This window comes from Denticeps clupeoides, chromosome 18, assembly GCF_900700375.1.
Source record: "Denticeps clupeoides chromosome 18, fDenClu1.1, whole genome shotgun sequence".
NCBI lineage: Eukaryota > Metazoa > Chordata > Actinopteri > Clupeiformes > Denticipitidae > Denticeps > Denticeps clupeoides.
In genome coordinates, this window is record NC_041724.1 from 12,161,732 (window position 1) to 12,185,882 (window position 24,151).

The 24,151-nt window shown below is 42.3% G+C and overlaps 2 protein-coding genes across 5 annotated transcripts in view; both read right to left on the reverse strand.

Moving 5' to 3' along the window:
- The window catches only part of drp2 (dystrophin related protein 2), a 164,645-nt gene extending 153,633 nt beyond the window's left edge, over positions 1 to 11,012 (reverse strand). For all 3 annotated transcript variants that reach the window (XM_028960456.1, XM_028960453.1, XM_028960452.1), the window contains exon 1: positions 10,751 to 11,012. Coding sequence is in view for 2 of the 3 variants with exons in the window: in XM_028960453.1 (XP_028816286.1) it covers positions 10,751 to 10,792 (42 nt within the window). In the remaining variant the exon portion in view is untranslated. The remainder of the gene's footprint in view (positions 1 to 10,750) is intronic.
- Positions 11,013 to 11,289: 277 nt separating this feature from the next.
- On the reverse strand, positions 11,290 to 24,077 carry cenpi (centromere protein I). Of its 2 annotated transcripts, none has more exons than XM_028960459.1 (20): positions 23,715 to 24,077; positions 23,142 to 23,279; positions 22,738 to 22,856; positions 22,531 to 22,638; positions 22,329 to 22,377; positions 21,998 to 22,044; positions 21,690 to 21,779; positions 21,461 to 21,592; positions 20,789 to 20,917; positions 18,807 to 18,927; positions 17,653 to 17,747; positions 15,924 to 16,041; positions 15,476 to 15,540; positions 15,209 to 15,318; positions 14,121 to 14,256; positions 13,911 to 14,035; positions 12,996 to 13,047; positions 12,064 to 12,282; positions 11,614 to 11,655; positions 11,290 to 11,529 (listed from the first exon to the last, which is right to left on the reverse strand). In XM_028960459.1, the coding sequence occupies exons 1-20, from the start codon at positions 23,860 to 23,862 to the stop codon at positions 11,413 to 11,415; spliced, it is 2,160 nt and encodes a 719-aa protein (XP_028816292.1). In that variant the 5' UTR covers positions 23,863 to 24,077; the 3' UTR covers positions 11,290 to 11,412. The 2 variants fall into 2 exon arrangements, with proteins under 2 accessions (XP_028816292.1, XP_028816291.1); XM_028960458.1 differs by having other exon boundaries at positions 20,789 to 20,920.
- Between the last annotated feature and the right edge of the window lie 74 nt (positions 24,078 to 24,151).

A 24,151-nucleotide genomic window follows, 5' to 3' on the forward strand; every position in this document is an offset into this window, starting at 1 on the left:
CCTCAGCTAGTGGGGATGAATTAGGCAAAACAATCAAAGCCTCAAGGGGGGTTAAAGTGCGTTTTCTAGGATGTGATTAAACAGTCTACGCCATTTCAGCCGCTGTTTGCCCGTCAAGAGTAGAGAGTTCCACCAAAGCTCGAGATCTCACTCTTTTGATCCAGAGTGGGATCACTGGGGACGTTTGCATTGCTCTACATGTGATGTAATGATTAAGGATGTTCATCGATCCAAATTTAAGTGCCAATAATGTATTAGGGACGCCATGAATTAGCTTTATTTCAAGCAAGGTGATTGATATTGGTTTTCATTGTATACTTGTAATAATTGCAATACTGTGGTCTGTAGCAGTCGCAAAAAGCATTTCACTGCATATCATACCGTGTATGACTATGCATGTGACAAATAAAATTGGAATTTGAAATTAATTTCAATAGTAGTGGATTTAAACTGTCCCAAATGAGGAAGTAGGGTGTGTGAGGGCTGTCAATCATCCTTACGGACATTGTTACACTTCATCTTCTGGGTGACCGTAATAATAACACTCGGCGGGTAGTTAGTTCCTCCTCTCTAAATTCCGCCCTTTCTTGTTTGTTTCACAGGTCCTGAGGACACATTTTACACTTTATTATGAATGAAACCCATTACCGCCGAGCCTCTACGGCACATTATTTGTTAAAGGACAGACGTCTGCAAAGTGACTGATATTTGCCTTGCAGTGTTCGTATTATGCAAACCAAGAAAGAATTTTTAAAAATCAGTCAGTAGTCTGACACGATGGTGATTGATACCTGTGCTTAAATACGCCTGTAAATGGCCGGCCAAAGAGCTATTTGGGGGGTCCTCTCACCCCCATTATTAATTTTCATCTGACTACAGTGATCCAGTGCGCCCCACCCACTCATAACGATAAGGCATGTTCATGTCATAATCTTCTTCAAAATATCCAGGGATAAGCGTGTGTGACAGAGCAGATATACGCCCTTTACAAACTCGCCCCACCGTACACACGGTGAATAACCGCCATCCATCCTGCCGCCGCTAATGCAACATCCTTCCTTTTAATGAATACCTCTTCCCCAATTTTACCCCCCCTCGCTCCGTCCAGTGACAAACAACGTAATGGCATATGCCACTAATGGAGAAAGCGCTCGCGCCCAGTGCCCCCCCAAATAAAACCAGACAGAATTCATTACCGCGCCGAGGATTGACCTTTTCAGCTTGATAAATCATAAAGCCGGGGGGGGGAAGCAGGGGGCCGGGACTCTCTGTACGTCCCGTGGATGTGGAATACCGGGGCTTGATGAACGAGCTCTGTTCAAGGGTCTGGGGAAGTATCGACCGGCCAGACACGCCGGCACAAACGCTGGCGAAATGCAGTTCAGCCTGTAATGGCTCTTGTCTGCCTCTGCACTGCTGGTCAGAGGCCATTTTCACCACTTTTCACCGCAAACCCGCTCCCCCCAGGTTATCAAATGAAATTGAGCCCAATGTACAATATTCCAATACATTTAAATGGAGAGTGCTCAAAGCAAGAGCCCTTTCATTTTCCTGTGACTAACAGCTCTTGGGGACCTGAATTGTCCCACTGCTACCACAGATGAGTACCGAGTTCAGTAATATCGGCAGGTAATAACAACAATATGTCAAAAGTTCAATTATGTTAACTAGGGTTTACCACTGTTTTCTCCAGGTCCCCCGGTTACCCCCCACCACCCAAGGGCAACACTACATGGCTTGAATTGCCTATGAGTGAGCGGTGTGGGCGCCCTGGGGGACCCTGATTCTGGACTAATCAGTTATTGATAATGATAGTAGATGGCTGCTGCCAACGTTCTGCTGCGACTAGGCGTGCATGTGGCAGGATGTTCCGATGCAGTTTCCTCTGCAGCTTCTTCGCCATTTCCTTGTCTCCTCCTCTTCGCCGACTCCTCATCCAACTTCTGACACCAAGTGTGGCAGGATGTCCGGCCAAAAGAGAGTCAAAAAGAGAGGCCCAAAACATATCAAAAATATATTCTATTTTTTCTCCAAAACTGGTAGAAAAACTTGCAAATATGTATAGGTAAAAAAAAAACAAAAGTCTGCTACAAGAATAAATTGAACACGAAAAGAACAAAAATCACAGAAAACAAAAGACATGAAACACTAATTAGGGCACCAATACCAAGTATGAAAAGTTTGACTCTCTCTCTCCATCTCCCTCCAGTCTCAGCTGCCCTGGCTCCATGATCCCTCTGGTCTAATACAGGGGTTTACCTTAACAGTGAATTTACATTTAGACCATTTACCAGACGCCCTTATCCAGAGCGACTTACAATCAGTAGTTACAGGGACAGTCCCACCCTGGAACAACTTAGGGTTAAGTGTCTTGCTCAGGGACACAATGGTGGTAAGAGGGATTTGAACCCGGGTCTTCTGGTTCATAGGCGAGTGTGTTACCCGCTAGGCCCCTCCTCCTGGATCAAATCAACACTCATAACAATATACAAATTAAACCTTCAACATTCTTAAACAAAGAAAACAAAAACACAAAACATTCACCCCAAAAAAAATTTAAGCATATGCTAATCACACACACAAAAAAAAAAAAAACGTTCCAGCACCCCCAGCGATGGTGTCCCCCATATTCCCAATAAACTCCAAGCCAAAACACCTGGACGTGACGCCCAAACCGGAACAAGCAGACGGCCACTTGTGCACTGTGAGCGTCACTCCGTGACAATGCATAATGCACACAGACTAGAACCAAAATAGTTGTAGTTCATTTTTCACTATGTTAGCTATAGTCGTTTTTGGTGGCCTGTCTTAATTTTAGTTTTAGTCTGTCGTTTTAGTCTTTATTAGTGTTTGTTGTGTAAAGACTCCTTTTAGTCTAGTCAAGTTTCAGTCAACTGAGCATTTTTATCATATTTTGGTCAGAATAATCCACGACTATTTTGGTCTAGTTTTATTCAACAAAAACTGCTGACATTTTAGTTTGACTTTAATGTGAGTCAATGAAAATTGTAGTAAATATTTTTAGTAATGCTTTTATATTCAATCAAATCAATAAAGTATAAGCACATAGTTGAACAGACAAAAACAAAATTTTCTTTTTGTCAAACTCATTTCGTAAGTAAAACAAGGTTATCTTTTTATTGTTACTCTATATATTCAAGAATACTCTACATCAATTCAAGACGTGGATGATGCTCAGATTTGCTCCATGTTTTTCGACAACTTATTCTGTTTTCTTTTCCATTTCATTGTAAAGAGAGTGCTTTGTCATTTTCTCCCAACCATCTGTTCACCCATCAGAAGGTTTAATTTTATGAACCATATTTAGTCTCATTTTTATTTGTCAACATTCTTACAGGATATATTTCGTTATTGTCACATGACCAGCACATCTTTTTGAATCTCATCTCGTCTTTGTCATATCAAAAAGGTTATAAATTTTGTTATAAATCTCATAGGCGAAAACAACACTACCGTTAGCGAAACATTTGCTGAAAACTTCTGCTGGAATAGCCTATGTATGCATGGTTTCCTATGTCTTATAACGTAACAAACACGCAATCTACTTATTGAGTGTTAGTAGCCTAGTGGGTAAAATACTCGCTGATGTCCCTGAGCAAATGTAACTACTAATTGTAATCAATCTGGATAAGGATGTCTGACAAATGCCAGGAATGTAAATGTAAATTTGATCTCAATTATCAATTAATTATACAAAATCAAAAATGATTGTTGCAAATTTTCTGCAATTTCACAGCAAAAATAATTTTGTTGCTGCATATTCTGTCTCAGTATATAGAATATTTGAGTTTTTGGTGATATAAAACATGCAGGAGCATTAACCTCATCTTCTGATGTGGCACACTGCATTTAAATTGTAGCACGTGGAAATGTATAATTTGCAGCGTTTTCTGGCTGGTGACAGTTGGTGGTACTGCCTTGCCCCTAGCAACATATTTGGTTCATCAGTTGAAATGAATGAAAAGTCCAGATTTCTGCCACCATCTGACAACTCCCCCTGCATTAACCAAGGCACTTATCAATGCATAACAGAATGAAGCAAATAGATATCGAAAGATTGTTAGATAGCAGCAACACTAAATAGCGTGGACACAGAGGATCACGGTTCCAATATTAACCGACAAGAGGCAAAGCCCCACAATTTGCACATACCTACTATCACAAGCTTTTATTAACAATAGAAAACCCAAGTTAAGCAGATTTCTGTGTGTCGTAGAGCGACTGCACAATAAAATGGCCTCTTGTTGGAAAAGTCCGTAAAAAAATTACATGAAAAATAAATTCCCAGATTAGTCAGTTCAAATACAGACAGAATCTCACAGAACAAAGAAGGGATGGGAAAAAAAAAAAAACAAGTAAAAGTGAAAAGATAAAGAGAAAACATATTATTGATTGTACTCACCCAGAGCAAAACTGACTTGCCAATCAGAGGTCATGATGAATGTCAGGCATTATGTTCGGGAAAATGGAAAAGGCTGGTGACGGGACCATGCGCACGAACAGTCAAAAGAACGCGACTTAAGTTGGAGGAACTGAAGTAAATTCGACTGTTTTTATTCTGGCTCACGGCACTGCGTGTATCAGGGCAAGAACAAACAGAAGTGACATTTCAATTTTTCAGCGAAAGCGGTGACCTTACTGAGAGAATCATGGCTGCAGAGCAGTGATTTAAAATGCTGAAACGCATGCGACATCTGACCGGCTAACAGGGCAACGGCATGAAAGAGCAAAAAAAAAATGTGACGTGTCACGACATGAGTGATGAAAAGGCAGACGTCTCTTTAACTTACTCACATTGTCAGCTTTAAGTGGTGGCTGTCACAGTTAACTTTAATACATATTAATACAGAACTTCTCATACAGGCACCAAGGTGACTTTAATCTCTATTTCTGTGAAAGTCTCACAGTCAATCTTCATCAATGCCTACTGTGCTTCTTCTGTGCAATAACTCACTTATTGACTCTTCACTTTTAATACTTACATAATGTGCATTACTGCTTACATATTATTAGAGCTTATTTTTACTTTGTTTTTTTTTATACTCATAAATGTATGTCTTGTACATACATTGTATGTACATTGTATGTCTTTCCCTCAGTTATGCAGTTGTAGTATAAGGAAGTTTTATGATTTTGATGATATATGAAGATGGTATGAATGATATTTTTTAAAAAACTCCATGCAATAAAAGTGTAGTGATGGTCATTGTGAAATACTGCAGCACAGCACACGGTGACACAACAAAATGTTTCCTATGCTTTCAACCATCACCCTGAGTGAGCAGTGGGCAGCCATGACAGGCGCCTGCGGAGCAGTGTGTGGGGACGGTGCTTTGCTCAGTGGCACCTCAGTGGCACCTTGGTGGATCGGGATTTCGAACCGGCAACCTTCTGATTATGGGGCCGCATGCATGCTCATCACCACCATGTCCCGGATGCAGTTCATATACAGCTTATGACACACTTTTACATAACTCACTTTCTTTCCATAACTGCAGTCCTACTGGGCGCAGGTACAGGGACACACTCAGGGCAGGGCACCAGCCCACCATAGGGCACATACACACACTCACACCTATGGACAATTTAGAGTCGTCAGTTCAGCTAGGGTACAAGCCTTTGGACGGCAGGAGGAAACCAGAGAGCCCAGAGGAACCCCACGCCAACATGGGGAGAGCATGTAAACTCCACCCAGGATTCGTGAAATCAAGGTGAAATCACAACCTTGGAGATGTTCAGCCACGTCACTAAACAAAGCATAAAATATACATCAGTGGTTCTCAAAGGGGAGTCTATTTCAACTGCTAAGGTGGGCTGCTTCATCTGACTAATTTATCAGGTATTTTAATATTTTTATTTTAATATTATTACTACATTATTACAGAATCTTGTTTTAGATTGTTTAATATGTTTCATATTTGGAGTGCAGTTGTAATTTAAATGGGTTGAAAGGGTCTGGTGATAACATCTATACTAATATACCTATACCAATAGCTAACTAGGGAACAAGTGTGAGAACCACTGATATACTGTATATAGCATGTATTAAATGTATTGCATTTAACATTACAGATGAAAAGAACTAAACCTAATTTAATTACGTGGAACCCGTTGTCATAATTAAATCGAGCAAATTCACATTCAGCTGTGTGATCAGAAGAATAGGAAAAAGACAAAAAAGCTTTTTATTGACAACTTCAGAGCTGCAGTTATCTGCAAAAAGAAGCCCGGACGCAGCAGCTGCCATTTGAAGGTGTCTTATCAGGACTTGTGAAATTCAATTCAGCACTCATTTGTGAAAGCAGAGAAAACATGGGAGGGAATGAAGGCCAGACGTGGCAACAGGGGAGCCTGTGGAGAATCGGCGCAGATTACTGGTGCCAGGGACCTTGCTGCATTTCTGCTCATTATGAACTAATTATTCAAATGCATGGGCCTTGATGGAAAAGGCCCATGGGTCTGTGTTTAATGCCTCAGCCTCAAATAACTGTGCATTCATCTGGCACTCTGTGGCAAAATATTTGCTGCTGTTGATGATGATGATGATGATGATGATGATGATGATGAACAGGGAGCAGGACTGGGTATCGATACTCATACCACAATGATGCCGTGTTTTCGATAGCCGTTCCCGAACAGCACGTTTTTCTATCTCAGTTAACTGTATTACATTAAACATTACACTTTCGTTTATTGCTCCATAGGTGCATGAAAAGCATATTATTGACAGAGGTGAACAGTAACTAAGTAAATGTAATTCACAACTTAGTATTTTTCATGTATCTGTATATGATTCAAGTATTTCCCTTTGGAGAGACTCTTCTTTTTTTTTTCAAATTCAAAAAGTCAAATACCTCACTTTTTACTCCACTGCATTACGCAGAATACTTTTAAGTTGTTCTTTTTAATTATGAGTTATTACATAGTGAAACAATAGCTGCATAACTGTTCCTGATATTATAAACCCTCTCGCAGTAAAAGTAGCGAGGACTTTTTCTTATAATGGAGGAAAATTTTACCTTGTGTATCCCTTTTACTCAAGTACACGACTTGTGTACCTCCTCTACCACTTTTAGCAGCAGAGAATATTAAAAAGTGACTGTGCCGTAGTGCTCTTCTTGTTTTCCTTTTTCTGCGAATTAATTTGCCCTTCATGTTTCAGTTGTATCTGCTATAGCGGATACCGAGTAACATCAGTGAAAGCGGTCATTGTTGGTCATATGGGATAAACACAATGAAATGTGCATTCAACCCATCACCAATTGTGAGCAGTGGGCAGCCATGAACAGCACTGTTCAGTTCGAACCTGCAACCTTCCCATCACATGTCCACCTCCTTAACCCTTAGGTCACCAGTGCCGAACATGAATCACTTCATTAAAATGCTTCAATCCTGTTTCATTCTGAAAACCGATGCAAGTTTTTCTTCTGGCCTCTGTGACTGGTCGCATCAACCAGCAGTGAAATCAGATCTTGACAGTTTACCAATTTGGGCAATCTGTGCATTCTGGGTGTGGTACCCAACCCACTCAGAGAGTAAAAAGTAATGCTACGCCACTGGTTTAATGCAGACAAAATCCCCAGACCAAAGGCCCACATGCTGAGATGCAAATGCATGACAGGAAGACGACTGGCTGACAGACAAGCGCCCCAACGCCTGACCCCCTCCGCGCCACAACCACGCCAGACAGACAGCCGCAAAAACACAACGCCCGGGAGGTCAGAGGAGTAACGTCATCAGCGCTCTCCAACGGACGGGAAGGAAACAGCATTCATCAGATGGCTTCTATTACTTCAGCACCTTAATCTCCTGGACCCGTCTGACCCCGCAAGCCCCCGCCACAGCGCACGCTCTGCATAAAACATCTGCCGAACATCCGACAGGACGGCACTCACTTCTCCCCCCCTGCCTCCGTCCTCCTGAACGACTCGAGTGGCCGCTTGCCCGCTGTTAGAGCCTTGCCCCGAGCTGCCCTTCAGCAAGGCCAGACCATAAATAAACCACGTAAAATGTGTCAGAACTGACAAGCGGCCGGACCCGACCCCTTTCACCACTAACGGGGGAACTTTGGTTACCAGATTATTTTATTTTTTTTTTTTTAAATAACAACCCTAAGTCACCTTAGCCAAGGTCTGGTAGCCATAGTTGGAGGGATTTATGGGGCTAGGAAATTGCTTTTTCAAAGCCCATTCTTTCCTCCTCCTTCCTCTCGCTATCCTCTAAGCTCTGTGGGAAGGTGACAGACAAGTACAAGAGTGGTCTTCATAATTAAAAAAAAAAAAAGCTATATATTATTATTAAAAAGACTCATTTTTGGTTTGTTAGGATTTAACCCTTATGGCCAGTCCTGCAGATAACCCAGTAATAGCATTTTTCCTCGATCATCACTCGTGGTGGACGTGGCTCTGGAGGTCAGGCGGCCCTGTGGCATTGACCTTTGACCACATTCTTCTGGGAGGGAATTGCACAGTTATGATATGCAGTTATCCCAAATCATCAGGCACCAACCCTACAGAAAACCAGAATTGGAACCAGCACCCGGGCATAGGAGAATTTGCATTTTGCATCCCTAATGCCAAGGCGGTGTAAGCGCTCTGCAATACACAATGCCCACAAGAGAGCCTTGGGGTAAAAAAAATTTCCCCCGCTTGCCTGCTATTACACCAGCGTATTCTTCTGAAAAGGGGTTCCCTGTGGCTCCGGTAAGAACTGTTCCTTTTAAAACTGAAACGCTGAAGAATCCCGTTTGAGTTGCGACAATGCAGATGATGAAAGCAGATCCACAAAAACCTCTATAAGCATACAGGACCTGGTTTTCCTTCTAAACCATCAGAGTTTCACACAATTCCTCAATCTTCCCCCCATGTCCACCGAGGACCCGTGTGGGCTGTTCTAGCTCACATTTATGCATAAACCTGCTTTTTTTTTTTTTTTTTTTTTTTTTTTTTGGTCTTTGCTGCAAACATCAGGAACGTGGCCTGTGTTCTGGTCGTCTTCGCTCCGCGTCCAATACTGAGCTGAACAGACAGACTAGCAGGATTCTGGTTAGTGAACTGGGGTGGTAGTGGCCTAGTGGAACTAGACGACCATGAAGTACCAACAAAGTTGTTAATTACGACGAAAATCAATACGAGAAAACTGAACACAAATGAAATGTTGCATTCAGACAAAAGGAATGATGTTTAAAACAGGGGAACTTAAAAAAAAAAAAAAAGTGTGGCAGTATGTCACGACATCTTGTTTGGTGACACGTGTGCGAGGAACCACTCTCACCAGAAAGCAGTGGGGTTACTTTCAGTTGGCAGAAAGTAGCGTGTTGGGGCTGTTCAACGAATGTTATCCGGAGCCATTTAGAATTAGTAGCTGAATCTGGTACTTCATGGTCGTCTAGTTCCACTAGGCCTCTACCACCCCAGTTCACTAACCAGAATCCTGCTAGTCTGTCTGTTCAGCTCAGTATTGGACGCGGAGCGAAGACGACCAGAACACAGGCCACGTTCCTGATGTTTGCAGCAAAGACCAAAAAAAAAAAAAAAAAAAAAAAAAAAAAAAAAGCAGAAACCAGTGAGAAGGGAGGGAGGCTGAAGCCTGCGTTGGTCAGATTGCCAGATTGGGATTTATTAAGTCTGCTATTTAGACAAATGCGGTCCGGCGATGAACGATATTAGGTACAACCTCCGAGCATAATGAGTAGTTGTGGCTGTTTAAATGCCTACCAGATATTTCCGCCCGTTCTGTCTGTGAATGAACTCGGGTTGAAATACTCGCATCTGGCAACACTAGTGGCGCCCCTTTTAGCATGTGAAGTATGGCCAGCTGGGGGTTTAAATCGTCCAGAATTAAGAAGCAGGTAGCACGAAAGCTGTAAATTACCGATATTTAAAAGACATAATTGACGTTACGTTACAGAAACACTCCCGAAATGCTAAATCCACATTAACGCATTTAAAACAACGCCAGTGTTGTAGAAAACAGAAATTATACAGTGTGTTATATGGTTGAATTTTGCTTGTAACAGTTTTGAAAGCGGACGGCCGGCGTTCATTTGAGGAGCAGAAAGGACGGAAACAGACACTTCACACACTTCTGCTCCCGTCGAAACACGGCAAGCTCGCCCCACGCCGGCGGGCATCGCGTTCCACCTCCTAGACGAGGACGGTGGTAAAACACGCGTGGAGGTTATTAAAGATGGTTCTGAAAGGTCCAGCCAGGAGCGCCGGGAACGTTCCTCCAGGAAGCGCGCCGGACGGAAAATTGCTCCAACTTCAAAACCGCGACCCGCTCCTTCCAGACACCGGAGGACGGCGTGGCGTGGCGTGGCGTGGCGAGCCTTTCCTTGCTCCAGAAGAAGACCTTCTGGCTCTTATGTTTTAAAAAGGCGACACGCCGCGCACCAACTCCGGCCAGACGGACACTTGGCGGCGTTTACGCGCAGTTGGACTCGTTCTTGCATTTTCCGACATGACCGCGGACTCTATTCCACGAGAGAGAGCGATATAGAGGGAGGGAGAGAAGTGGCGAGCGCCGGTCATTCCGCGCATTTCTGTAGACACGCCAAAAACCTCGGCGGCCGGTCTCCGTCAAAGTGTCCCCCGCACCGGGGAGACCCGGCGCACCGAAGCGAATGTACGTTTCATTCCCTGCGTGCATTATTTAAAAAGAGAAAAGCGCTGGAAATGAAGAAGGTCACGCCGCGCGACACTTGTCACTCCGCAGCGCGAAGTCTTACCTTGTCTCTTCCGACGCGCAGGACCGGATCCGCGCGGCGCATCGGTGCGCGGCGGAAATGCCTAAAGAAGACCTATCTGCGGGCATTTAAAGAAGAGAAAGAAAACGACGAAGTGCGTGGGGTGGAGAGGAGTGGAGGAGAGTCTCCCGCCGCTGCGCATCCCGGCCGCGCGCTCCCGCGCGCCCGCGTCCGGAGGGGACGCTGCTACCGGCGCGCCGCCCGAGGTGGCACCGGCGCCGACGTCAGACGACGCTTCGAGGTGGCCCGCGGTGACATCGGCAATCTCGGACGCGCGCAGGAAAGAGAAAAAAAAAAGAAAAAGAAAAAGAGAGGAAGTTCGCGTCTGGCTCGGTTTGCGTGACGTGGAGCGGGCCGAACCGGCGTGACACCTGCTGAGGTGTCCCAGACCCGCCCACTTTTACCGAGAAGCCAACTGGCACACAATGACATACACTGCGTGTTTAATTCTTTCATGAAAAAGCTGTTATTTACATTAGCAAAAAAAAAAAAAAAAAAAAGTCTAATATATAAAAGAGCGAGCAAGTTTAAATAAATAAGTCCAGGAGATTTCCATCCGGCTGCACGTCCTTGTCTGCGGAGTGGGTTCCTACAAGTGGTCTGGCGTCAAAGTCTCATGAAGCAGGAGAGGGACCCGGTTGCTGTCAATGACCACCCACCGGAGTGGACTGGTGATCCATGTTGTTCTGGATGAAGTCCTTCAGGCCGTCAAAGCCCTGGCTGAAGAGGAACTCCAGGTACCAGTACCAGTACTTTTTGCCCTAAAAAAAAAAGCCAAAGAGCCAGAGCTGAGAAACAGCGTGTTTTTTGAAAAAAAAAATTATACTAGGTGGTTCTTTATTTACCTGTATAGAGCTCAGGTCCACATTTGTCTGTTCCGGCCAACACTGTTAAAGAAAAGTATGTAAATATTCATTATCTTCTGCCCTTTTCCCTCCAAATCTCAGAGGATCACTGCAAGATGTTGCAGTCGGACCCAAAAAAAAGGTACTTGTATTATTTAATGATGAAAACTGAAGGCCTGTGCAGAACCATGAATAATGAAGAATGATTCCATATTAATGGACCCTTCCATGAAAGATACATTAATACCACATTCATCTTCTTGTCCAACCTTAAACTTATAATAACCAAAGTAGGCTCTAGGGACACAGAGTCTGAAGTTTAAAAAGACAGTTCACAAATTCAAGCAAATTAGCAAACATTTATATATGTCATTTAGCTAAAAGGTTAATGGCAATATTTTAAAATTGAAATATCCAGCAGAAACGGAAAATAAATTCCTCCCATCGTACCTTCTGGTGAAACTCTATTGCGTAGTTGAGGAATGCAGGGTGGTGGATGAGGTTGTAATTCTTGCAGTACGAAAGCATGGTCCTCAGCGGGACCAAAGCCTTGTGGACATCAGTTCCCACATCAACCTGGCAGTCCTTAGAGATCCAAAGACAGCTCACCACTGCGACCATCAGGAGGTTAAACTCTCTGAATACGTCGCGGCTGATGTGGAATGATGGCTGGATGGAGGGAAAGAGAAAAGGACAGCAACTTTTAAAAACTTGTTTTTCATGTTCGCGTCTTATCTACACTCAGAAACAATGCTGACTTGCCAAGTTCCCAGTAAGGCGTTCCATCGGGAACTTTTCCTCCTCTTGAACTATCAAAGTTATATTTCTGAAAATGTTAATATGCAAATGATGGTGTTTTCTGTCAGTCTTGATAGTAGTAGCTGAAAATCGCTAACAGACTTATGACCCAGTGTTAAACCAGACTATGCTGGAGACTGGAGTCCCAGTCTGGGTCTCAAACCCAGAATCACGAATCCCTTCCCCTACTTATACAGAAATGAAAAAAATTCTCCCCACTACAACATGTCTGGATGGAATGCAAATGTCAAGCACACCCAAGACATTATTCATAAACAGCGCAGTGAAGATCTGCTGTTCTGTCTGCACTGATGGAGCAGGGAGGGTCTCCAATCTCACCCTGCCTATGAGATTTTAACTTTCATCCTCAGAAGGAAAGGTTGGCAATGGCAACAGCACCAGCAGTCATTTCAGTTCATTTTTAATAACACCCTAGTCAAAATAGTACTTATTTTTCCCTGCAAATCATATTCAAATGGAAATTACCACATATTATTAAAATAAATGCATTGAAAATAAAGAAGGCTGCTGGTGGTCTAAATATGGTATGGGTTTCTTCTGAAGGACAAATGGTCACTGTTCACCTCTTTCTTCTGCTGCTTGTGCTCCTTGGCAGACATCAAGTTTTGTCTGTACCTATGGAGAGACCAAAAAACATAGTTACCATATAAAAAAAATTAAAACTGCATAAAAACAGATTGCACAGCAGGATCATGGCACCGTGCTATTGCTAATTAAAACCAAGAATCTCGGCATCCATTCAGGAAAAAAGATCAACAAGACAGACAATAGAAGAAAAAAAAAAATCCACACAATTTAAATAAATAAGAGGTTGCGGTTACAACCGCCCCAGTGTGTAAACACACACACACACACACACACACACACACATATATATATATATAAAATTAGAGGAAATGGGTGGCATGTTTTCAAAATCAATAATTATGCATCTCTACCTGAGGATTTCAACCAACTGTAAATCGTTAAATAAAGGCCTGTTATAATTAAAGGGTCGGAGCTGCTAAACATCTCGTTCACATTGCTTAATTAAAGAGAAAACGGATTGTTGCCAGGCAACGTGGCTGCAGATTTAACTGCTCAATGGTTCTTTCTGAAGAAGGTGAAGCACTTTTCAGCAACCCGCAGCAAGTTATAAAACTATTTGGTCAATGTGAAATAAATGTATTTTTAAAAAGCTGCAGTAATTTAGCCTTGTGGACAGAGTGGGATTATTTTCCCCTCTCAGATGGCTTACCGTGGCTTAGCCAGAGAACAAATTAGTCCATGAATGAAAACAGAGAAGAGACCCTGTTCCTGTCTGTTAGCGCATTTCCTTTTAAACAACCATCTTTCCTTCAGCAGAGGCAAATGCAGGATGCCACAAACGAGCAAGGACAACCACTTTAAAACCAATCCTAGATAATCAGCTCTGTGGCGATATCGGACGCCCGAGCTTGTGGAACTGGAAAGTGGCATCGCTATCAGCTGAAACCTACCTGAAGATGACATATCCCAGCCGGTCGACTGTCACAGGGTCTGTGGCCAACAAAGATGGAAAGATGACCCCAGATGGTGGCAGGAGGAACAGTGGCAAATTGAACTTGAGGTACACGTCACACACCTAAAGTTACATAGATGCCTCTGTTTTAAAAACACACATACAGACAGCATGCATATAAACGTTGGACAGGTGACTTAACCATTACCAACTCGTAGAAGTTCAGTGTTTGATGGTGGAGGAGGATGTGGTAGTTCTCAAGCTGAAGACCTGCAGAGGCCAGACGGCCCACATACTGCACTAGCTCCGTCACCAGCTCCAGAAATTCAGACATGTGGAGATTCCTGAGAGAAAACACACAAATCTGTACATGTACGTGTAACAAGGTGTAACAACGCTCCAAATCCCCATTTTTGTTCTGTCAAGCAAGTAGATCAAGGCAGGGCCAGAATATTTGATTATTCTGGGATTACCCCTCAACGAGCCAATAATAAGGGTTTTTAGAACCATGGGATCAGGTTCATCTCCCATGAGCAGATAAATCAACAATTTTCATCAAACCAATTCTCTTGAATCAGAATCACATTTTTTCTATAAATATGCGAGCAAACACACACACTCAAGCACAACAGTATGAAAACAGAAAATATAGTCTAATACCTTATTTACAGATAATAAAAATAATACCATAAAAGAGAAGTGATTGACAACCCATCTTACAGATCCTATTCTCCCATTGCACTAGTCTTATTTATATAGATCACCCCAAAAACAAAAGGTTAGAGCTTTAGTTTAAAAAAATTGAAGAGCATGCATTTAAAATCTATTCCCATAAAATCATGCAGCTCTGCTCACAAGTGCTCAAATTGAATTTTGAGACTATATATGCAGAGACAGAACATTTAATAAAGAAAAAAAACACACACAAAAAAAAACACTAGTGACACAAGAGATGAACATTGACCTCTACAATGACCCCAACACAATGCCCTTATCAGTTCAAATCCATACACAACGTTGAGCATAAATGACCTTTTAAGGGAGTCATTAGTTTGAAGAATAGTTCCCACTAGATATTCAGGAAGTGTAATTAACTAATGAAAGGAAATGTCCTCTGGTTATAATATAGATAGAACATATCACACCAGCCAAGCCAGTATTCTACAACTGAATTCCTGAGATAGTCCACACTCGTGCTACACGTAACAGTGATGTCAAAGTGACACTACATCTCCCATGCACTGTTTAACACTCATCGCCACACACCAAAGTGTGGAAGAAAGGGAAAAGGCTCACATGGTGCGACTGCTGCTTAGGCTGACATCAAGCTCCTTGTGTGAAGTTTGGACAAAATGCCAGGTCAGCCACTTCCACAGCATACTCCTCAGGCACTCGATGACGCCGCACTGCAAGGGGAAGACAGATTAAAGACCGGATTCGTCTGCTAAAGGATCGAAAGCGGTCAAACAAATCCAGGCGTAGAGGACATCCTTTCTAAAAAGGCGACGTGAACCAGAGGGGGAGCTCTATCCAGCGGATCATGGATGAAGACAACAAACTAACCTTGAAAAACACAGAAGAGGTGAAGTACAGCTGCTGCAAGGGCTCAAAAAGAAACATCTTCATGCCTGTATGAAAAACAGGTCTGATTAAAACAAAATAATGCAGACAACGCTGTTAATCAGTGGGGTCTATATATCCATTTATCCATCCATCCATCCATCCATCCACCACCACCACCCCTCACACACATACACTTATCTGAACTGCACATATTCACACATCAATTCAAATGTTCCCCTATCCCCGTCCAGAAAACCTCAGGTCAAAAAATGCAGATATAACTTCCTGTCTGTGGCAAACATTGTGGTTGGTGCACCATGGCTGAATTTCGGAAAGAGACTAATACAGTATTAGGAGACCACTATGAAAACTATATAAAAGCAAAAAAAAAATTCATTTCATTTTAAGTATTGATGAAGCAGAAGCAGTGAAGGAAGGGTTTGCTTACGGGACACAGGCAGAGGTGGGATGTCACTCAGCAGACTCAGTATCTGTGGTTGGTGAAGAGAGCCATCCCACATGGCCAGGAATTTGAAGAGAAAGAATTCACTGCTGGAGAAGCACTCCTGGGGGAGAGACAAACATCTCTGGTAAGCATCTGCCTGTCGTCCCAAATTCTATATCCGCCAACAAGTCGGTCTGTGGAGCACAGCGTGATCTGGATTGACAGCGCCAGTCCTGGGAGAAATGTGAGGGACTGATACGGTGAAGTATGAGGGCTCCGATCAAGGCACTGTTTCACCAAGCCCAACTCGCTCACAAATTAACAGCACGTCCCCATTTATTTATCATTTAAATTATACAGCATGGGAAATGCTTATGTAGCCAATCAATGCAGAGGTTTATATGATAAACAAGCATTTTACAGCAGTATGTCAACTGAGGTGCTTCCATCCATTGTTTAATGATGAGCTTAAAGATAAAACAGCCAATTACTTACTTCCAAAATGCTAAAATTGCATTATAAATCACAGGAAAAAAACAATGCATGTCTAATTCTGTGAATTTCTGAAAAGCATAAAACGTTTCCACGTTGCAATATGATCAAATTACCGTTTTCCACTAGAGCCATGCTCAGTATGCTGATACCTGGATACACTTCAACACACAAACGCCTGTATTGATGTGTCATTGAATTTGCCCTCAGGTATATTAAATTTTAATTCTCCAATATGCCACTTCAGTCTACTATATAGAATTTATTAACTGTTGCTGCCCAGGTTATTGAACTGCACTGTGCCATTGAGTGGTATTGTGATGTATGCGGCATTACTTGGCAGCAGTCTACAATTTATGCCCAATTTGAAGTCAAAGTCTGAAATTATGATAGGGCAAAATATGTGCCCTTAAAATGCCAAAGCAGCTTTCAGTAAATGTGATCTTATTGATTAATGTCCATGCATTACATAAAGAGCAAAAATGTCCTCTGTGTGTAAAAAAAATTATACTGGCTTTTTAAAAGATTAATACTTAAGTAACATCAAAGCACATCAAAGTGTGTCTTGACAAAAAATGCAGACATTTATACAACTAGGTCACGCATGGTTGTGAGAAAGTCAATGCCTCTGCATCATTGGGTGCCCAGTTGACCTAACATCAGTAAATGAGGCTTTATTTTTAGATGAGAACGTCGTGATACAAACCAGGCAATATGAAAGTCAGTCAGAAAGTTTAAGAGGAAAAAAACAGACTGCAAAAATACAGACCTAGTCAGTACGGACCAGAAAAAGAGGCGATTATCCTCATAAAGGGTGAAATTCTTGTTAAATATCAGACTTTTACAAGACTAAAGGAAACACTATTCAACATTGTGATGATAATTGGGCAAACAGTATGAGGTTGTCGCAACCATACTTCAGTTCATGAAGGCTTTCTTAATGCCTGGGTCTTGAATTTTGCCTAAAAAGATTAGTTTCTCCCAACAAAAGCTTTTTCTTCAGAAGTTAAAGCGTATCAACAGACTCAAAGGTTTTGCTGAGAACTGCTCCGTCTGCATTTTGTGAGAAAGCTGCTGGAATAGGCTCTGCAGGTGTGACCAAAATGTAAAATAAAAGCATTTATGCTTCCTTCCAATGTATGAATGATCTCTTGATGAGAGCAGTGGTGTTCCGTTCACATAAAGGCAGACCTAATGGTGGGTGTGGGCGTCTGGCCATTGAGAGGATGGAAGTGCAAACCTGTAGGAAGTCCTGCGTAGAGATGAGCATGTCCAGAAACTGAGAGGGTTCAGTCGAATTCTCCGGGTTTCCATCTCGAGAACAGAACAGAAATTCTGGGGGGAAAACATTAAAATTCCATTTTACACCATACATAATACAAGCAAGTTAAGCAATAGTAAGAATTCTAATTTAAAAAATAGATTTCCTTAAGAAAAGCAGAATGGGAAAGCAAAAAAAAACAAAAATATAAAAATCTGAGCAGTCAATAAATTAAAGAATAAATAAAGCAACACGAATTCTCAAAAACAGGTACATTTTAAGAAAGATATACAATATAATAGTATATAGGAACTGCTGGATGTTTAAGTTGCTAGTACAAATTTGTCATGGTGCCTCGTGCTGCCAGTTCACTGTTGGCCGACTCCATTCCCAGCTGGTCTGTCATTGTGACATCACACATACAACTTGCAAAATGTGCTTTAAGAGAGCAGCACTGTTGTACGAGGTGGGTGTGGCATTGAACAGTGAACAAAAACGGTTTTATATATGTTGTATATGCGTTCACCATCACCTGTCGATGGTAGCCGAGATTTCCCAAATCAAATGAACATTTAATGCATTTATTTTCAGCATGCAAAAACCTTTAACCAATCTGTTGTTGGCGTGGTTGAGAGTAAAAGCTGCACCTCTCAGATCACTGGGGGAGACTAATATTTATTTATTTTGCAGCCACGCCAGTACGCCCGAACGCTATCAGCCCTGGGATTGTCTCAGCAGAAATTAATTTAGAATTCGTGTTATAGGTCAGACCTACACATGATGTGTAAAAAAAACAAAAAAAAAAACACAGCTGGGATAACAGAATCGATTTCAATATTTTAAATGCATTGTAGCAATTAATGTGCTAATTTTCATAGCCCTATATTTGAATACATAAGGATAGTGGTACTTCAGGATGTGGTAACTGTTGAAACACAGGGCTGACAAACAGCACTTAGATTCCCTACTTAGAAAATCTTAAAATGAACTAGGCACTGCTTCTACTTACAAATGACCACAATCAGAATCACAGAGGCAAATCTTACTTGTATTAACTCAGCAGTGTGTGGATTAAAGATCTAGGGCTCACTCTGTACATTTGAAGATGGGAAGAAAAAAATAAATAAAATCACCTTCATGAAGCACGCTGCCAAGCCAGAAGTTGAGGCGGAGGAGCGCAGACTCATCGTGCACGCAGTCTAGGTAGTGGAGGGCCAATGAAGAGCTGAGTAATGAGCCCATCTGAGCAGGAAGCTGCACACGGAAATTCACAGAAAATAGCAAACGCTTATTACTGGAGCATAGACAACATCCATAACCAATCAGAGGGCATCTTGGCGCGAGGCTGCTGCGTTTCCATTCCAGCGTTTATTGCGGCAAAAATAATCTGTCTGACAGCACTGACGAATAGACCATAAAACTATCATTATCAGTGTGAAAGTTGAGGTCATCCAAGTGAATAGGTTGAGGGTGTTTATGCAGCATTACTAATCCGCTTTTCAGGTAATCGGCAATTAATTGCAAGGGTTGGACAAATCGTTAGGTTGGGACAAGCAGAGTCCGTGTCCAGGCAGCCAGAATTTTATACATCATTAGGCAGCAGAAAGCAACATTTTCCAAGTCTGGTTCAGCAATAGTTCAGACTCAGAACATCTCCTAGGTCATACAGCCACAGCCCACAATTTAAGTCCTCTAAAAAACAGACAGAGTTTGGCAATAGTTAGAAACGTTAAATCCCACTACATGCTATACGGGATAGTTGAACAGGGAAGGCTTCTGTGCATTGTGGGTTTCCTGTCTGCCAAGTAATTATTTTGCAGTGCACTTCCAAACTCTCACATGAGCTTCTAGTGGATGTTGAGCGTTGCTTTGCTTTCACATTTAGCAGAAGGCGCAGCTGTTTCCAGCGCTCAAGCACTCAAACTTGAGACAGGCCGCAATTTCATAGGAGAATCGTGAGCCCGTCCAAAGTAAAAACACCACTGATCACTCCGCTTGGTATGAGTTCAATACTGGCCAATGCACAGTATCAAAATCACTCAATGCAACATGATATTATCAATCCCATAATCACATTAGGCAGTTTGCTTCATTTTGTGGCTAAACTGTCAGCCTTGAAAAGAGCTTTTAACCGAAACATAGCATTAGCCGTCCCAGAGGGACATTCAGAGGGACACTGAACAGCTGCTTAACAATATATAATAAATAAATAATACATTGTGACAGACTGTCATTGGACATGGCTGAGCTTTCTCATAATTAAGGAGCAAATGAATCAGTCATCATCAGTCGAGCGGCGAAGGAATTTAATGACAGGGCCGCGGCAGCAGCAGAGGCAGGGATCGATGATCCTTCGCCAGGGCGCCGTGACAGATTTGTTTTACGCCGCATGATTGACTGCCCGCTTGGCCCCGGTCGGCCCACCCAGTATTCCCCACAGCGGCCCCCACCGTCACAGAAGAGATAAGGGGCAGAGATTCGCGGCAGCTTGTTGCACATGTTGGCCAGACGAGCGACAAGAAGAAGTTTATGTGGCGTGAAGCGTGAAAGCGGGCCCGGGGCCTTTAAAAAGTGATTTATCAGCGTATGTCAGGTCAGCGGATCCGCCAGACAAAAACAATTTGCCGAGGAGACTTTGGTAATTGCGCCGAGGCACGTTCATTGTTTATTTATTTGTTATCAACGGATTTCAATTAAGGCACCTGCTGACATCTTTGTGCGGTTGAGATAATTAAGATGCCGCACTGCGTTGTGATAAGCGGTTGATGAGCCGAGGCTGTTTTTGTAGCCTCCGCAGGCCATAAAATTAAATCTCTGAACAGCTGTAATATTCAGTATGGTTCGTAGAGGGCTACCGCCCATTCAGGGCTCGCTCTCACTGGCCTTTGATGTGTATGAGAGGTGAGATTCTCTCAGACAAACACTTGGTTTATTGTGCTGACGTGTGTAAACACAGCTCCACCGTGTGGATAAATGAGGCCGTTACAAAAAAGATGGTGACCGGTTAAGAAAACAGCACAAAATTCTTGAAATTAAAAAAATATACATACACCTTTTCCACGATTGTGTGCATGATGTTTATATATTTGTGTTTTTGTGGTCTTGTGTGGCCTACCTCAATATTATCCAAGTTCTGTAACAGCTGAGCAAAGGAACGCAGTTGCTGCAGATGGACCGCTTTACCCCTCGACGATTCAATCTCCGGGCCACAACTCAGCTGTGGCACTTCCAGGTGATGCAATTTCTTCTTGGTAAAGGTGGAGATGACAGAACAGGAAGTGTCAGCATCAGCAGCACATTTAAGATAATTATCAGCTTCCTATTCACAGAATATATGTCTATCTCTCTTGCAATATCAGTATTATCCAGATATCAAGTTTGTAACATATTAAAACAAATAGTTAGAATTACAAAAAAAGAATTACAAAAAAAAAAAGCTATACGTATAGCAATTATAAATAACAAGACTGATATGACCTTATAATGTCAGGAGAATTCATACTAGTGACTAGCAATAATATTAATACCAGAAATTTAGTGTTTCAATGAAAGTGAAAGAATTTCAATATATTTTAAGAAGTCCTCCATTTGACAATATTTACTACATGCACCTGCATCTTGTTGGTGTTTATGTTTCATTTCATTGCATTACTTTTATCCTGAAGCTCTTATCCAGAGCAAATTATGGTCATTAATTAGATAGATGGGTTTTGCTCAGGGGCACAGTGATAGTAAGTGGTATCATCAGGGTTAAGTTTTGCTCCCAACCCATATGTTTGTGACTTACCCTTTTCCTGGTGCTGGCTTTCTCCTTGATATCCAAACTGAGAGGAGGACTAGGAGCCTCTGCAGTCTTGTTCTTCTTCAGCACGGCTGCAAGGGCTGTCTTCCAAGGCAAGTTGTGGTTTTTAAAGCCACCCTAAACATAGAAGACCATTGCAAAATACACAGTTTATGAAGGAAACATGCTTTTATATGGGTTCAATTGACAATATAAAATTATCAAATGAACAAACCCTTGTCTTTGAGGGCATGGAGATAGCAATCATCTCTGGACACAGGACCTTGTATAGAGCCAGTAACTGTGTGAGAGGAGGTTGTCTGCCCTGTAGAAGGAAAGCATCAACAGGTTTCAGCCATCAGGTTTTACCCTTTATACACAAGAAAAACTACATTCATCAGAGAACTATTGATACGGTCAAAAAAGCACAATGGTTTTACAATGAACAGTTATTTGCAATGTAAAATAACCTTTTGTCTTGTACAAAGAAATTAAAATGTAAAAAAAATCATTTTAAATGACATTAATATCAATAAGACTTACCATTTTTGCCTGAACTTCCAGCAATTTTCTCACCCTAAATGGCTGGACTATAAGAGAAAATAATACACTATGAGAACAAAATATAAAAACAACAAATAATTAACAATCATTCATGATGCAAAGGTTCAGCCAAGTTTCCTTAGGGACAGATAATCTCACGAGACTGGAATCCAATCATTAAGTAGATCAGTCTATACCTAACGCTATGCTGTGCTGTGATTATAGTGAAGCATGTCGCAAAGTAGAATTGTCTATTGTAACTTTTTAACCAGAATTTCAGCACTGGTGAGAAGGATTTCAACTCATGACGATACTATGGATCAATGCTTACCATGTTCCTTTGTAGTTAAAAGATAGAGCAGGTGACAGACGTAAGGGGACTGAGAGAAGGGCGAGAGGAAATACATGAGGAAAATGAGGAAACAGAACTGCTCCAACATCAATGCTAAACTAAAAATCCACTGTGTAATAATAAGCAATAAACTGCAGAAATCATTTATGTAAATGTAATGCCTTTACAGTGTTTAACTCACCAGCACTTCATCAGTTACAAAGCTGAAAATGAAGCCATATATGCTCCTCAGCTGATCCTTACTGTCAATCAGGTCAAACATAGTGAGAATCCAGCGGAGGAAAAGGATCTGGAAGAAAGGAACAGTGATTTAACATTTCGAGATAAAAGGTTCACTAACAAAGTAATTATTGAATGCATATATATCAGCAGCTAAAAAGGTGTTTACCTGTGCAGAGACTGGCATCTTGCCCATGCAGAACCACGACACCCCTCTGACCACAGAGTCCTGAGGCACGGCTGAAGCTGGGATCAGGAACTTCAGCACCCGTGAACATACTGAACTACCTGTACGTGAAACATTTTAACATTTACCAGACGCCCTTATCTAGAGCGATTTACAGTCAGTATTGACAGGACAGTCACTCCCTGGAAACACTCAGGGTTAAGTGTCTTGCTTAGGGGTACAGTGGTAGTAAGTGGAATTTGAACGTGGGTCTTTGTGGTCTTCTGGTTCATAGACGAGTGTCTCACCCACTAAGCTTTCTGTCAATGCAATAGAGAGAGAGAGAGAGAGAGAGAGAGAGAGAGAGAGAGAGAGACAGACACACACACACACGCGCAATTTCTTACCCAGACGAAGACTCAATGCAAAATCCAACAGGGTGGCGACAGCTCCAGGCGGCAGACCTCGACCAAGGGCGACTCTCTCAACCAACACCAGGTTATTCTCCAGCGCATCGTTCCCTTTTACAGGCGTGCCAGCCTTCACTGGGGTGAAAATAGGGAGCAGGCACAACGCGAAACACAGTAACAGCAACGATGAGTGACTTGCAGAATACACACTTATCATTTATATAGCAGCCACGCAGCACAACAAATGACATTTCTGGGAGCAGAGACACGCCCCTTCACGGTCGCTAAATGCGCACCGAAATATTACCAAATTAATACTTTTTGGTACTCCGAGGGCTCCGTTAACACGTAAAAAAATGCATAGATCTGCTCTCTGCAACAGTGGCACATATGATCTGGGCCTGACAGAACAAACGAGCCATAGCTTAGCATGCTAACTGGCTAATGGGGAGTTCCACACAGGCCTGCAGCGCTTTAAAAAAACCTGAAAAGGCGAGCTCCTGACATAATATAAAAGGTATTCATTTAAAATATAATCCTGCAATAGAAGTGCCAGGTTTGTTCGGTCACCCTGGGAGAAGTATTCCAGCGCACGCCCGAAAGGGTCCTCCACGTCGGCTCGCCTCCTTTCGGATCTGCGCGAACTCCTGTTCGCTGCACCGTGAATGCACGATTCCGCCTCGGAAACATTGTGGCTTTTTGACATCGTCTTTGACATTCCGTTTTAAAAAATATTTAAAATATATGTATATATTAAAAAAAAGCTTCTTTTGTAATAGGAACTGTCGCTCCCAAACAAAACCCGGCGTGGCTACATTTCAAATGCTCCGCGCGACCGTTCGCGCATGCGCACTGAGCTGGCAGGAGGACACGTGATCTCTCGTTTACAGCACAGCCACTAACACTGTACGTCTCTTGGTTTGGGTTAAATGAATGCCGATTAATGTTATTCATATACAACTACCAAAATACACGTCTGAATTAAAACCCTGTGACAAACGAAAGTG

Coding starts and splice junctions, on each gene's coding strand:
- cenpi (XM_028960458.1), bottom strand. CDS start 23,862: ATGTCAAAGACGATGTCAAAAAGCCACAATGTTTCCGAGGCGGAATCG. Junction 23,280..23,714: donor GCTGGAATACTTCTCCCAGG/GTGACCGAACAA, acceptor TTTTCACCCCAG/TGAAGGCTGGCACGCCTGTA. Junction 21,593..21,689: donor CCATGCCCTCAAAGACAAGG/GTTTGTTCATTT, acceptor TTCTATGTTTAG/GGTGGCTTTAAAAACCACAA.